Genomic DNA, 15,921 nt, shown 5'->3' with positions numbered 1-15,921 from the left:
TTTATTTTGTTTTCTCTGCTTCCAATGCAGCAAAGCCTGAGGAGTTTCCAAGGAAACCCCTGGGCCTGGAGCTCTCCCTCAACCCAGTAGCCATAAAGGAAAACACAGCAGCCAATGGCCAGAATGGCCAGGTGGGTGAGCGCACTCCAGACAGGGAGCCCCAAACCGACAGAGTTCCTGGCACACCAGGAGGAATGACAGTGGTGGAAGCGAGGATTCTCACCTTCCAGGGTAGTGAAGCAGCTGAAGCAACGAACGCGCCTGTTTTGGGTGGGCGACCACCGGATGAGGAGGGTCAGGTGGAGCCCATCATGGACGGGCAGCCATCATCTCTTCTGAAGGCAAGCGAGACACAGGCCCAGCAACACCTTCTGCCCACGGTCCTGCCTCCAGAGCAGCCCCTTCTTGCTCCTGGCTGTGCCGTGGTGGACCATGGAGTCTCCCTCCATGCCCCAGCTGAGCACAGCTCCTTAGACTCCTCTCTCCAAAACAGGCTGGCTCCTCCCAACTCCAGCACCGCTGAGCCTTCTGCTACGGACCAGGCAGCGTGGCAGCCAAATCCCTCTGCCCTGCCAGCAGGAGAACAGGACCAGGCAGCATGGCAGCCAAACCCTGCTGCCCTGCCAGCAGGAGAACAAGCATCTTCCCTGAGCAGAGGCACAGTGCTCGAAGCAGCCCCCTATCCTCTGCCAGCCGGCTGCCAGCAGCTGTCCCAAACATCGCAGAGCCATGGCTCCCCCGAGAGCGAGCGCGGGGAGGAGGCGGCGGATGACAGGCACTGCAGGGCGGTGCTGCCGTACAAAATGGGCCTGAAGCGCTCGGCATCCAAAGCTGCATCCACGGGGGAGCTCCTCAGCCTGCAGCACAATGGGCTGGGCAGTGCCACCAGCAGCACGCGCTGGCCCGAGGCCGTGCTGCCCGCGCACAGGCAGGCAGGGGGCAGTGTGCCCATCTTGTCCAGCAGAGAGCCGGAGGCAGCAGGGCTGGCCGAGGGCTGCCCCACCCAGCGGGCACCGTCCCCTGTGGTGGAAGGGAACAGCCCCTATGTCGTTATCAAAACCACCACTCCCCTCCACCTGGCCCATGCGACAGAGCAGGACTTCTTGAACAGAAAGCAGGTGGCATTGCCTTTGTCAGAGACTGGACATCCTCTGCCTACCGCCTCCATGCCACCACCTCTTATGCTGGACCCAGAGGAGGCAGAGGTCCAGAAAAGCCTCCAGAAACCATTAAATGCACTGAAAGCCCCACGACCCCCACTGAGCCCCAAACCAAAATTACCACCACAGGTTGCCAAATCCCGCTCAGAGAACAGTTTCCTTTCAGGCTCTCCTTCCCTGGCAAAGCTGCCCAAATCGGTGACGTTTTAGTGGGGATGGGGAAGGGGAAGTTAAGGGAGAAGAAGTGGGTTCTGGAGAAGCACCCTTGCCCCATTTACAGGATTCCCTTCTGTCAGCAGGGCTGTCAGGGTGACAGCACAGCACCATCGCACGTCACGCTGTGCTTTGGTACGAGTGCCCAGTGAGGAGATGAAGCGGTGGCCACCAACACTAGGAGACACCAGCAGATTGGATTTGCATGTTTCCTATGGACAAATTGGAAAATGCTTTCAGTTTTTGCTCCTCAAAGCTCCCCAAGTCTCATCACTTGGGGGAAGGGGCAGGGCTGGTGAGTTCGTTGCGTGTTTTCTCCTGCTCCTGTCTGTGGGAACCCACGACCAAGCAAGCAGGCACAAGGTGTCGGAATCCGAAACGCTTTCTTTACAATGCCCCATCGGCGCAGCTACAGCATTGCTTTCAAAGGCCTTTGTAGCAATAGATCTTTATTTCATTTCCCAGACCTGCAGTTGTAGGCAGCAGAATTTCCAGGCAGTGCCATGGCATCCTGGCAGGACACAGGCAGCCCGCTGCCCCCTCTATGCAATTCCACAAAGCAGTGCCCAGCTGTATCTGGCTCCTGCTGCTGTAGTGGATGGTGTTTAGGAGGACAGATTTAACAGCTGCTGAGTCCCTTGGACATCTCCTTGGTGTCAGCCCAGTGGGGGGCTGCCAGCAGAGTGGTCCTTTCCCAGGTTCTCAGGGTGACAAGGACAGTGATGAAGGTGGAGCCTGGTCTCTTGGGCCCAGTGCCCTTTCTGTTGGCCTTTCCTTCCCAGGGCCAGCACAGCGAGCAGGCTCGCTGCCTTTCTGTTCCTCAGACAGGAGAAGGGGCTGCTGGCTCAGGAAACCCGCCTGCACTACCCAGCTGCTGGACGCGTGATGGCATCTAATCACAGTGCCGCAGATAAGTCCACTTTTGCTTTGAGTAAGTTAAGTGTCAGAGTGGAAAGGGCATAGGAATTGGGGAAGGGGGAGCACATGGCCCAGAACCTGATCTTAGTCCTTCTGGTTGAGCCCACAGAGAATTAACAACAGGAAGTTGCATTAAGTCCTAAAGGTCTGTCCATCTCCTCCCCATCCCAAGGTGCAGCTGCTGCACAGCCCAGGCCATTGGCTGGAGATGTGCAAGGATCTGGGGAGGCATCTCATAGAAAGAGCTGGTCCAAAATTCTGATTCCAGTATCTACTTCACCCTTAGAAGGGACTTCATCAGGAAGGCAGATCAGTGAAAAAGCAGGAAGTAGTCCAGATATGCTGGATTTGACTTTGCTGTCCAGAAGGGGTAGCTGCAAGTGCAACCTTAGGTGGGACTGCAAGTGGGATTCCCATTCCTTCAACAGAGATCCTGAGCAAAAGCTCCTTTAAGTTCTAAGGAGACTTTGAAAACTAATTTTTTTTTTTTATATCTCAAAGGCTGCTTCAATTGCATAACCTGATCTAAAGCCTACCTGAAAGCCCAGCAGAAAACTTCCACTAAATTACTTTGTGGGTTCCAGGAGCTGGACTTGATGATGCTAGTGGATGCCTTCCAGCTCAGCATATTCTATGGTTCTGTGATTTATCAGGGTTTATTTTGCCTTGTGTACGTGCGGTGGTTTATGTTTGCAGCAGGGAGTGTCAACGGGAGCACTGGATTTTTGTTTGGATGTAGCCAGCCCCACCACAGCACCCTCAGCTTTCATTGGAACCCCAGCTCTGTCCCAGACCCCATCTTCTTCCACTGAGCCTCCAACCTTGCCCATCCTCTCCCTCTGTAGAGCAGGGAAAACCCTATTAGCTACCTCGCAGGGGTGTTGTGAGGAGTCAAGCATTGCTGTTTGAGGAAAAGTGCTCTTTGAATGTTCAGTATTTGTGTTTTGAGACACCACAGGTCCTTTCTAGGACAATGGTGCTTGAATTGTTTTTAATTTAGAGTATGTTTTTCCATAACTGTGCATAGTTAAATGTTATTTGTGCGTTAAAATACCTGAGCAGTATTTCAGGACAGATATCCATTGCCTTTTGCTAGCAGCCCACTGGCCACAGGAGCTTACTGGGAAGCAACAGGAAGCATCTGAGAGCTGTTGGTCACATCTTGACTTCTGTAGCTTGGGGCTCTGTCCTCTCCTTGAAGCCCACACAGGACTCCTAATGCATCTGAGCATCACGCATGCAAGAGCTGAGACCTCTTTCCCCTTGTTTTAACCCATTTTCCCTCATTTCAGGCACACAGCCTTTGCACATCATGTTTCTTGTGCACCCAGACTCCTCACACAGTGTGTCTGGGATGTTTTGCAGTATTAACATTTTTAAAAGGTGGTTTGCTCTAATTTTGGAGAGCTGTCAAATGTACAGTACTCATTGCATGGCATTTGGTGCATGATGTTCAATGTGAATTTTGATGGGGAAAGTGGTGGGAGTTGTCTTTCTCTCCAAGCCCTAATGGGAATGAGCAGCAAGGTCCTCAGTCATCTTCAGGCCTGGGGGAACCACCAGCAACATGCATCGCTGTCCTTGGTGTGATGCTCTCACTGGAACACATCAATGCATGATCCCCAAGGAGATGCCCACTCCTGTCTGTCTCCTCTTGCTGCAACAAAGCTGCAGCCATGGTGGGTCTGCAGCAGCATGGCCCAGCCTCAGCTCTTTTGCAGGAATAGGAAGGGAAGGAGCAGGATGAGGGTGGCAGCTCAGCAGGACATATTACCTAACCAAGCCACTTGCAGCCCTGCCCAGCCCCCTGCAAGAGTCTTGACCCCTCAGCAGAAACCACTCTTACTGTGAGCAAACATGGGAAAGGAGCTCCCCACATCCTTGTCCTTGCAGCCCTGACACAATGGGGGCCTTGCTGCCTTCCATGCAGAGGTAAGGACCAACGTTGTGTGTTTGGGTTTTTTAGGTTTAGTTTGTTTTTCCTTGTGTTGTTTGTTTGTGATAGAGCACTTTGAGTGGCTGCAGCACTGGCAGAGAGCAGGAGCCACAGGACCCAGCTCCAGCAGGGGCCAGAGGCTGAGGTTAGGGTTTCTTGGCCATGCACTTTGAGAGCCTGGCTACCGTCTGCTTTCCTTTTTATTTGCTCTTCTTGTTTACAGCGTGGAACGCTTCTTTCATGACTCTTTCTAATGTATTATAATTATTACTTTTAAGAAAAAAAAAAAAGTTTTTATGTCTGTTTTTTTGTTTGTTCAGTTTGTTTTTTTTAAAGGAAGGGTTTTTTGGAAAAAAAAAGTCAATCATTCCTTTTTATGCTGATCCAAACTGTCCAGAGTGTTTGATGCTGTATTTTACATGGTTGTAGTAATAATGGTTAAAGAAGTTTAGCACAAATTCAGACTCCACAAGGTTTCTTACAGGAACAGAAGCTGCACCAAGACTGGTTGTCTTCTCCTGATGACTTTTAGCTTGATCCACTGTGTATGCTTCAGCTGCAACAGGTCCATCCTGCTCCATCTCTGCTTTCCTCCCTGATTTTCTATTGTCATTAAATCCAGGCATCCCCGGCAGCAGTGGAAAGCAAAATGCTCTTTTCTACTTACCACCATCCTCTCCCAGCTGAGCAAAGGGCAGCATCCCTTCTCACACGCAGCTGCTGATCAGCAGCACTGCTGAAGCTTGTGTTTTGGCCAAGATTTTGTGTTTGGAGTTTGTTTTCCTGCCTGTAGGCAGTGTAGGGAGGCTGGATGGGAGGGGGAGCGGGTGGACACAGCTCCTGGCACAGCAGGTGGGTGGGTGGGTGCGACTCACACTTGTGAGTCAGGGCTGAGCTGAGTCACGTTTACAGCAGCCACTGGGAGTGTGAGGTGGTGCTGCTGACAGCTGAGGATGCATTTTAAAAAGCTGTGCGTGAGCAGTACCTCTGACACACCCCAAGCCAAGGCTTCCTGGGCTTAGATGACGATGGTACTGCTGCCTTTGAGGTGTTAAATGTGAGCAGTGTTGTGGCTCCCCTGAGAGAAAGCTGCCTGTTAGTGTGAAGCAGCATGTTTATGGTAAACACAGGTCTGTCTCTGCCAGAGTAGTGCAGAGGGCACAAAGAGTGACAGCAGATGGAGGGGTCAGAAATAGCTAAATGGCACCCTTGGATTTAAGAGCAGTGCCTGAAACTGGCATCCCCATGTGTCTGTCACCCACTGAGTGCTGTAGGCTGGGTTTCCTGCTTCTGTTACTGCCCTGCCACACATGAGAGGTCCAACAGGAACAAAAAATTGTTCTCCAATGCCCTTAAATTAGCTCATTTATCTTGATTAGGTTAAAACCTGGTCTGAAACACCACAGAAAAATAAAAAGAAAGCCCCAGCACCACTGAACACCACAGTGTTTACTGTCACAGAAGCAGCATGAGGATGCAGCTCTTGGCACATCTCCTGTGCCATTTCACTGGATGCCAGCATGGGGATTGCAGCACTGTGACCAAGGGTGAGATCCCCAGGCTGGAGTGAAGCAAACCTCATCCCTCTTATGTTCCAGGTGCTCACAAACAGCCTCATTGCACAAGCTGCTTTGTGTCACCTCCCGGCCACCAGCTCCCTGAACCCTCAGGCGGTGCCAGGTGGGACCAGGTTTGAATTTCTGCCACAGTTACTTACGTGACAGGCAGTGCAGGGTTTAGAAATGGCATTTATCCTACTGCTAAAACAGCATCCCTGTCAAGGAGAGAGCAGAAATGTCCAGAAGGGCAGCTTCCCCAAGGGAAGGTGAGTTGTGCTGGGTTTGAGGGTTGTGTTCCTCCATTAAACAGCTTTGGTTCATGTGGTTGTTGAAAAAAACCGGAGGAATATATTGCTTATTGGTATCCTTGATCTCCAGGCTCCCTGCATTTGCCCAGTTGTGGCCTTGTGGCTGTGGTACTCTCATCCTGTCCCTGCAGTGACCAGGGACAGGCATGGCTCCACCACCTCCTCTTACAGCATCCCTCCAGCTAGTGCAGGAGCCACAGAGGTACCCAGCCTTGAACTGGTGCTTGATGGGGTTCTCAGGTATGGTTTTGGGGTGCCAAGCACCCACTGCAGAGAGTCCTTCCCCTCCTGTCCCCCTGAGGGCTTGACTGCTGCTGGCAGGGGACGAAGCTTAGGACAATCCCAAAGCCCAAGGTTACAGATACCCACTTGATGGACAGCATTGGCACCAGCAGCAAATGAGTGTCATAGATGGTGTTGAGGCTGCTGCTTGAATCCTAGTGGTCTTATCAGCCAGGGACAGGTCCTCCCACTGCCTCTTCCTCTGCACTTGGTATTTGCCAGTATTATCATCTCCCTTTTCCTGTGGAGCCACTGCTGTCCTCACAGCAGCTCTCCAGCTCCCAGGGCTGGTTCCCAAGGCAGAATTGCAAACTCCCCAAGCTGTGCTCAGCTTTATTACCCTGGCAGCCCCCTGTGGCTCCTGTCCTTCCTGGCTCAGGAACAGCCAAACCAGTAGGCCCAGGAGCTGGGACAAGCAGGAGAGCAGGTCTGTCCTCGCTGCTTGCTGCCTCTCAGCCAAGCCCTGGCTGTGCTCATCACCATCCCTGCCCACCTCCCACGACACAGAAAGCTCCTCAACTGCTGCATGCCTCCACAAGGCTTCAGCCACTTGGCACTGAATAATTGATGCTAAGTGGAGCCTGGAGCAGAGAAGTTGAGGGAGGGAGCAAGGCTTTGTGCTGCCTTAGGAGGCTCTGCTCCCCGATATAGCAGGGAGAGAGAGATGGGTGTGCAGTTTTGTGCCCCAGCCAGTTTGGCAGAGGCAGCTGGAGTTTGGCTGGGCCTGGGAGCATTCCTCTTCTTAGCCTTGCTGTGCTGCTCACCTGCTGCTCACATGCTGCTGTGTCCTCCTGCCATGGTGGTGCTGCTGTGCTGTCATTTGTCACCTGCTGCTGTGGCACCTGTGGGAGCTGCACGCTGCTGTCATGCTGCTCTCATGCTCCTTGTGTGCTGCAGAGGAACCATGGCAGTAGTGGATGGGACTTGGGGAGCAGAGCAAGGGCAGACCCAGCAGCCCTTGCTAGGGCTGGTACCATGGCTCTCCTAAGTGACACACCCTGTACTTAACCCATAGCAAGAGCAAAGCAGTTGCACATGGGGCCAAGCCCATCTGCCTCTTCCCCTTCCCACCAGTTGCTGGTGGCCAGGATGGTGGCTGTCACACCATCCTCTGAGCAATGTCATCCCCTTCCTACAGCACATCCCCAAGTATAAAGCAGTGTATGGAGAAAATAACAGCCTGACAGTTTAAAGAGGCAGGTCTGACCACTTCCCAAACCATCTCCCAAATCCTACTGCCTCAGAGGCTGAGGAGGCACACACCAGCATCCTCTTCACCTAGAAGGATGTGGACACCAGAAGACAACCAACCCAAAGCTGAAACTTCTCACCAGGAGATGCAGCAGGTGCACCCATCCCACAGGCATCCTTACTCACTGGCAGCAGTTACAAAAGAGCCCAAGATGGGGATGCAGAAGGCTTAGAAGGCACACACGAAGACATAAATCCAAGGGATTGGAGTCATTAAAGCCTAGCTATTCTTCCACATAGTAACACAGGCTCCTCCTAAGACACAGAGCAAAGTAAACTAAGAAACCTCCAATTTTGTCCAAAATTGGTATGAGCTCCCTTAGAGAGGTACCTGTGGCTACATGGGATGCAATATCACAAGACCCACTTCCAGCCATCCCATTAAGAACCTGGGCCACTCCGGTGCCCTGGAGGCCACTCAGCCTGGCCTCACATCAGAGATCTGCTCCTGGAACATCTAAGCCTACAGACTTGGGGAACCTGTTTCCTGAGTAGCTTTGCTTACCTTTATGGTGAAGGCAAGAAGTGATACACAAGTACTGCTTAGGCTGGAAAGGTTTGCAGCAGTGGTTGTAGTCCAGAAGGGAAACCTGGCCTGCTCCTCTACCCAACCACACAGAGGCCAGCATTTTGCCAGAGCTGCTCTGTAATACTCAGCCTTTCATTCAGCTGCCCCCACCACCACCCTCACAGCTCAGGTCTCACTCCAGCACTGAGTAATTGCTGCCAACTCCTGCACAACGCAGGTCTTTGCCAAAGCCCTTGGCAAGCACCATGCACTCACCTGCTTTGGAGTCACCCTCTGTGCTGGCTTAGGAGAATGCTCCTGTGGAAGCCCTCACAGACCAAAAGGCATGAGATCTGTTCCAGCACTTGATCAGCATCTTTAAAGACTGGTAAGCAATTGTGGTAGTTGACTCAGCTGTGATGTCTCTGGAGCCCCAGCCCCTCTGTAAGAGGGTGTGAGGCACTTGAATGATGTGAGAGAAGAACATGTATTATATGCCTGTCCTGAGACATCTGGACCTGACCAGACTAGAACAGACCTTGTCAGCTATTCTGTAATTTAAGTGTGGGTTCAAAGGTGGCACTCCTCCATCATGGGATATGCAGTCTCAACATAATCAGTAGGAGACTGACTGAAGCCTTCTCAGAGCTGGTTTTCACACTGGCTGGAGATCCACAGCACAAGTTTAGTTCAGCTTTGTCATGACCAGCTGAAGAGATCACAACAGCCAGAGATGAGCTGACGTACTCAAACAGTCCACCTCTGTGGACTCTTTTCCAGCTTCAGCTGTACAACAGGAATAATCAAAACACATTCTGCTTGCCTGAGCTAATGCCTCTGAAGCAGAACTGAGGTACACAACAGACTCCTTATCTTCAGGGAAACAACTGCAGTGTCTGAAGACTTCATCTTCCAGTCCAGGTACTTCTAGAACAAAAGTGCCTTGAATAACTATGGGGAAAATCAACTCCAAACCCCTCTGTTTCTTCTCCAAACCTACATTCACTCCAGTGAAACTGTAATCCTGGGATTACTTTCAGACTCAAGAAGTTCAGCTAGCACATCAGAACACACTGTGAGCTCATGTACCGACCTCCTGCCTGTCAGGGGCCAGCAAGATGATGTCCTGTCCCCAGATCATCAGCACCAAAGCAGCAAAAAAGCCACGTCAAGAGTAACAACTCCACCTGAGAGAAGTGATACAATCTGGTTTTTGCCAACAGAAAGATCAGACCAGATCACAGCTGATGTATCTTGATCTGTCATGATTTTCCTCCTGGAACAAAGATGCAGTATGACAATACACAATTAATATGTGGTTTTTGGAGATCTGTGGTGTCAAGCTTTTAGCACCTCCTTTTGCTCCTAACCTACCTCCAGCTTTTAGCAGGGACTTGAACAATGACCTGAGTCTGGATTTCTTGTGACCCAATTACAGCAAAAAACTAACCAGCTCCCGTGATGGTCTGTTACTGACCAGGATAGTCTGACAAGCTTGAAAATTTTACCCTGAGTGCAAAACCTCTCTGAAAGGAAGATGCTCTTACTTCAGCTTCCTGCTCCTCACCAAACTCTTCTAAGTAGTTTGTATTCTGGCCAGTGCTGTTCTAGCACATCCTCACCAACATGTGCCAGTTTCTTGGTACTGCACCTATTGCCTGCCCTGTGAAGAGACCTTGGCCCTGGCACTCCCTGGAGCTCCTCAGCTTCCTTGACTGCAGCTCCCAGTACTTGACTGTGGCATTTGTCTCCCAGCCAGAAATGAGAGGAGACTCTCAGTGGTTAGAGCCACCCAGTCCTTGAGAGAGCACCAGAGTGTTACTTCTCCTCTGAAGGCCTCCAGATAGATTTATCCTATCCTTCACTGGGGAAGAAAGGGCAAAGTCCTACTGCATGATGAAGAGCACCAGGTTCCAGTGCAGTAACACTACCAAGCAAGGGTCCCCGTGTCATCTTCTAGAAGGACAAAGTACTGCTGTCCTGTGGCCAGTTGTGTACAAGATGCCAACTTTAGGAACAACCCCCATTCTTCCAGTCTTCACACTTGAAACAACTCAGAGTGGGAGGTTTTCTGGGTGTCTCTGTTCAGTCCCACCATGTAACACTAGGTTCAGCATCTTCAGCAATCCTCCAGCACAGGGACAGACTGCTGTAAACAGCACACCCAGCTAAAGGCAGGGCACTCTCCCCTCAGGCAACTTCTCCCACTCCAGGAGCTGGTATCAGCCCTTCTGCAGGAACAGGGTGCCAGGCAGCTGCAGCCAAGGTGGGGGCTGGGCCCTACAGCAGTTCAGAGTAGGCATTTACAGAAAGCAAGCCATTAGCACAAGTCCTCTCTTGCCCAGGCCAAAAGCAAAGACAGTACCCCCAGGAGCATGGGAGTAGAATTGTGTTGCTTTAATTCTGCTGCTGCCTGGCATGACAGAGGATGGGGAGTGGGATGGGAGGTTGCTTGCAAGGATGCTGGGAAGCCCTGGGTGGGCTGTGGCTTTGTGCTGGAGGTGACCAGGGTTTCTTTACTGGTTTTGTCATGTGACTTACACACCACCCTCACTGCTCCCAACCCAGACCAACCTTGGCTGCCAAACCCAGCACCTCTTCAGGCCTGGGCTAGCCCATGCAGAACTGCTCCCTGCCGCACTCAGCTGGATCACCTTCCTTCTTTGATGCTTCTAATTCTGGATGCCAGGTAAATTAGCCTGTGCAATAGCTTGGAAGAGGGAAAGCTATCCACTGCACTGAATGCAATGCCTTGTCTCGGGGCTGCAAGTAAAAGGCACGTAGGTCAGACCTCAGGCAAAAACCCCAAAGGAGCAGAGCTGGGCGAAGGCAGGGTTCCCAACAGATTAGCCCTAATCCAAAACACTCTTACCCACTTGAAACCCAGGAACTGGAAGCTTGAATCCTTTAGTCTTAGTTGCTGAGCAGCCAGACAGCTTCTGCAGTGCAGGAGAGTCCTTCTCAACATGCTCACCAGTCAGGAAGCCGTGCACTGGGCAGATGAGGATTTGCTTACCTGTACATACTGGAGCAGCCCAAGGTGTATGTGCTATACAGGTGTTAGCATAGCTAGGGCTGGAAGGGACCAAAAAGTCCCAATTCTCCTTCTAGAGCACCACACATGAGGGAGGTCTTGTGCCACAAAAAGCTGACAGGAAAGGAATCAGGGAAGCAACAGACTGGTACCAGCTGAGGTGAAAGCAGCTCTTGAATCTCCTTGCTGATGCTTCTTCCCTTCCAGGCATTGTATCTGAGGCCATAAATCCCACAAGGATTAGGCTGAAAGCAAAGCACTCAAGGGGCGCCAAGGACAGGCTTGGACTGGTTACACTCTTCCACCCTCCCAAAACTTGGGGCCAGCAGAGTTCCAGGTGGGCTGGGGAGGACACGACAAAGACTTGCTGGAGACAGAGACAAGCTGTCTTGCCGTGAGAGCTTCTCTCCCACCCTGATCACCTCCATCATCTACAGCATGACCTTGGTCTGTGGAGAGAAAATGTCAGCACCCTTTCCTCCCCACCATCCCACCAGCGATCCTTCCAGAGCACCAGCAGCAGCAGCCTCTGGAAGGAGGACACAGCCATCAAGGTGATTTGTTGAGACGATCAAATAATAATTTACTGTGATTCAATCTGTGGCTTTGTACAGTTGCCGGGGTGGGAGGAGGCCAAAGGATGAGGGGATGGGGATAAAAAAAAAAAAAAAGAAGTTGTTTGCCACAGGCTTGGGTGAAGTGCGAGATAGTCCTTGGAGGGCCTCATGCTCCCCCTGTCCTCTTCGTCCTGCTCCTCTCCCCCCCAGTACTCCTCCTCTGAATCCGTTTGCTGCTTCCTTTGCTTCACCTCTTTCCTTGCACACTGCACAGTGGGAACCTCGCCAAGACACGGTCCAGACAGCTGAAACAGAAGAGGACACTCATGAGCGCTCATTCCCCATCAGAACAAGCGGGGCTGTTCCCAGTACTCTCCCCTCACATTTGGGGATGACCCTGTTAGTGCCCACAGAGCAAAAAGGCTACACTGGTCTTAGAGGTCTGGGTCTGTCTTAGCAAAGCATCTGTACATGTGCTGAAGGGAATGAGTCTTGGAGTCGGTGGAGTGATGGGTGAGCTTTGGGCACCTCACCAGAGCTTCTGCCTCTTTCTGAACCTCCTTGTGGGAAGGGGCACTGTTTGGCAAGATCTTTCCACCTCCTCCAGGGATGATGGGAACCACAAAATGAGTCCAGGGCAAATGCAGCCAAATTTTGTTGGCCACAACACCCATCCTTCTTCTCCCCAAATCCCAGCATGTCTTTGCCTCACTTCTCCTTTTGTGCCTTGATGTTCCTCCCTCTCTGCTCTTGGGCACTGCAGCTAGATTAAGCTGGGATGTCTGGTTTCCAGTTTCTGCCTGAGCAGAAAAAGACACAGGCAACTTGCAGGCCATGTTTTCTTAAGTGAGAGGAGTGTTTCCAAGTGACCCTTTCCCAGCCCTTCTTGCCCAAGCTGGTGCTGCTACTGGGCTGTGCCAAGGATTGGGCTCCTGGCGGTCGGTGTAAGGAGCAGCAGTCCCTGCCAAGCCCGTGCTGTCAGCTGTGAGCCAGAGCAGGAAACAAGCCTTGAGCTCATATCCCCATCCGGAGGAAACGCTCCTGAACATCTGGAGGACACAAACATCTGGAAAATCTCCCTTAGCAGTGATAAGTGTGCTGGGCACAGCATTCAGCTCGGCCCCCAGCCGACCTCACACGCCTGGGCTGGGAGGGAGGGGTGGGGCTCTGGGGTGGGTGTTTGCTCATAGGAAGCAAACGTTGCCAGCACTGTTTTGTTAGGTTTTTTTCCCTGGGAGTGGGGGGCAGGAGGAAGAGCTCTGCTGTGCTCATGGCTTCTAGCTCAAAAAGCATCACAGGAAACCTGCTGTTCATCTCCACCTTCAGGAGACCCTCTTAACACCATCTCTAGATACAGTGCACTTCTCTTTAGGACTCCAGCAGCTATTTATAGGGATAAAGGGCCAGTCCAAGTGCTTGAGAGAATCCCCAAAAGACATTAAGGGCAATGTTCATGCATGCATTTGTCCCAGATGTCCTTAGATATTGATCTCCTTGGTGGACTCATCCCTAGTTGCCCCTCTCTAACTTTCTGCCATGAAGGAGTTGGTTACACAGACAGATGTTCCCAGGCCTTTCACTTAAAGCCAGCCAGTACATGCAGGGACAACAATAGGAACTCTCCCTGACTGCTATCCAGCAATGTTTTAAATAAACTCATAATTAAAAAAAAAAAAAAAAGAGGAAAGAAAAACAGGCAAGTGAACATAAACAATCTGAAAAATACTGTTTCTGGCTCCAGCACACACAATTTATAAAAGCAAACAGCCCCCTTATGGCTAATTCTCAACATTGCATCAGCTCCACATAGCCCAGGGGATTTATCTAATGGGGAAAACTCTTCTGAAGAACACAGGACTTTTCACAGCAAGACAGGTCTGCTCTAAAGCTTTAGGATGAGGCAATTTATGTGAGTGCATTAGGAGGCAATGCACCCAGCCAGCTCTTCATCTGAACCCTTCTAGAGTCAGTCTAGGGAGCATGCAGTGATCTGTACACCTTCAACGCCAGCTTAACTCCTCTTTCAGAACAGCAGCATGGGAAAAAGCTTTCCTGGGGAAAGCACAACAAATTATTATTTTTTAAAATACTCAGTTGTATAGAATTTTGTTGCACAAAATGAGGGGGAGAAATAAACAACCCTTTCCTGCCACATACTTCCTCAGGGAAGTGGGAATTTTCACTTACCTATGTTTTCACAGAAAAACGCTCTATCAATCTGAAAGGTGTTTCATTAAACAATTCCTGCTGCTGAAATTGATCCTGTTGCACTTGTTTGGCTAGTGCATCTGCACCCACCTCCTGTCCCACTTCCAACATTTCCCCACTGCACCTCATGTGCTGCTTCCAGCACTTACCATAGTCACGATACCACACATTTACAGTTCATGCAGCCGGGGCCGCTCTCATCCGGGGGATTCAGCTTGCGCAGCTTGTGCTGCCGGATCTCCCGCACCAAGGTGTAGAAGGCATCCTCAACGCCCTGGGGAAAAAGCAGGGCTTGAAGCAGCTGCCCGCTCTGAGGAGGGACAGTGGAGAGAGGAGAGGGCTCTGCTCCCCAGCAAGGTGTCCCTAACACTGTCCAGGAGTGAAGATTGTAGAGGTAAAGGTACAGAACCGAGCTGGGAAGACTAACAAGGACCTGAGTGTGGCCCTCAAACAGAGAGCAAAACTGAATGAGCAACCATCAGGATAAGGATCTCTGAAGTCCCTGAGATTTATCGGCTCTCAGCAGTCTGAATGAGGTCTACCACCCAAGAGAAAAGCCATCACTAGGCCACTGAAGGTGGCAGTTCCATTTCCACCTCTATGCTCTGGGAGCTGCACATGGTCCTTTCAGCACTGGTATATTTTGCTAAAATAGACCATGGATGAGGTTAACCAAATGACCTGAGCTTAGCTGACTTGCAGTGACTATGGAGGTTATTCCAGAGCCTTGGAGAAAGCCCTGGGAAGGCATCTTCTCTTCACTGCTGCCACAGCATGATGATGCACTTCTTGTGATGGGAGGCTCAAGCCTGGACTGGGAGGGAACATCCTGAGGGAGGGAGCATTTAGCCTTGAGGAAGCAACTAAGCCCAGCCCTCACACCCATCTGTCTGCAAGGTGGTGCCTGCCTATTCCTGCCCCTCCAGGGCAGCAGTGGAGGAAAAAAGAGAAAAAGATCCTTTTGTTCTAAAGTCTCCTCCTACCTGTCTGGTTTTGGCAGACGTTTCTATGTAGGGGATCCCGTAGCTCCGGGCCAGGTCCTGCGCTTGCCGGGTCTCCACTGTCCGCGCAGGGAGGTCACATTTATTCCCCACCAGCACCATGGGGACATCATCTGAGTCTTTCACCCTCTTGATCTGCTCTCTGCAAGAGGAGGAGGCGTGAAGAAGCAGATCCAGAACACTCCCTGCCAGTTTTTTAGTTAGGATTTGACAGCTACCCCTCGCTGCTGTTGAATGCCTTGTGTTGAGCTTTCAGGAAAATGTAAATAACTATGGCACACAAGTGAGTAAAATAGCAAAACAGTTAGAGCACCTCTGGAAATGAAAACTAAACATACTTCTGCTCTTTAAATGCAGCTATTTACAAAACAACTTGAATTATGACAGTCTATATTAAGACATGAGCTTAAGATAGTTTAGGTTAAATAAAAATTAATTCTCAAGCAGTTACCTGTGCTATTTCCAACATTTTATATCAAGTAATCCCCCCAAAATGGGGGAAAAAATAAAAAATCACCTGCAACCAGAATTTGCTGAGCTGATAAAGCAGCTTTTGGCAGCTGTAACCTTTTGTGCAGATGCACAGGCAGTATTTGCTCCCTTTCAGTTTAGTTCAGGTCACTCAAAGTTGAGAAACCAACTGGGAACTAAAAAAGCTGTAATGCTCACTTCTTCATTCCAACATTGGATCTAAAACTAGGTGGGCGAGGATGAGATCTATCACTCCTAAAAATCTTGAAGGCCATTATGACCACAAAACTCCATTCAATTCCCTTCTGATAGATAATAACTCCCTTTGCTTAATAAATCATTTAACTTCAGATGTAAAACAGCTTTTTTATTTTTGCTCGTGGGTCCAGAACATTTAATATGGTTTTAATTTAACAAATAAAAGATTTAAAATGCCAATTTCTGCATTTTAATTGAATGCTAATCTCCATCCAAAGGCAGCTGGACATTCATGCGCAGAAGAATCAATCATCTTT

General features: G+C 50.6%; 2 protein-coding genes across 6 annotated transcripts in view; one reads left to right on the top strand and one right to left on the bottom strand.

Annotated features, from left to right (window-relative positions):
• Positions 1-4,534, top strand: part of LOC134419488 (USP6 N-terminal-like protein) — a 75,742-nt gene extending 71,208 nt beyond the window's left edge. For all 5 annotated transcript variants that reach the window (XM_063158737.1, XM_063158738.1, XM_063158740.1 and 2 more), the window contains one exon: positions 31-4,534. In XM_063158737.1, coding sequence (XP_063014807.1) covers positions 31-1,370 — 1,340 coding nt within the window. In that variant the 3' untranslated portion in view covers positions 1,371-4,534. The remainder of the gene's footprint in view (positions 1-30) is intronic.
• A 7,193-nt stretch (positions 4,535-11,727) lies between these two features.
• Positions 11,728-15,921, bottom strand: part of HRAS (HRas proto-oncogene, GTPase) — a 39,810-nt gene continuing 35,616 nt past the window's right edge. Inside the window, exons 4-6 of the mRNA XM_063158735.1 lie at positions 14,918-15,077; positions 14,084-14,208; positions 11,728-12,031 (exon numbers count right to left, since the gene is read on the bottom strand). Of these exons, the coding sequence (XP_063014805.1) occupies positions 14,089-14,208; positions 14,918-15,077 (280 nt within the window). The 3' untranslated portion in view covers positions 11,728-12,031; positions 14,084-14,088. The remainder of the gene's footprint in view (positions 12,032-14,083; positions 14,209-14,917; positions 15,078-15,921) is intronic.

This window comes from Melospiza melodia, chromosome 6 (assembly GCF_035770615.1).
Source record: "Melospiza melodia melodia isolate bMelMel2 chromosome 6, bMelMel2.pri, whole genome shotgun sequence".
NCBI classification, from domain to species: Eukaryota; Metazoa; Chordata; class Aves; order Passeriformes; family Passerellidae; genus Melospiza; species Melospiza melodia.
Note: the sequence above shows the minus strand (reverse complement) of the source record. Positions and strands in the feature narration are given on the sequence as shown.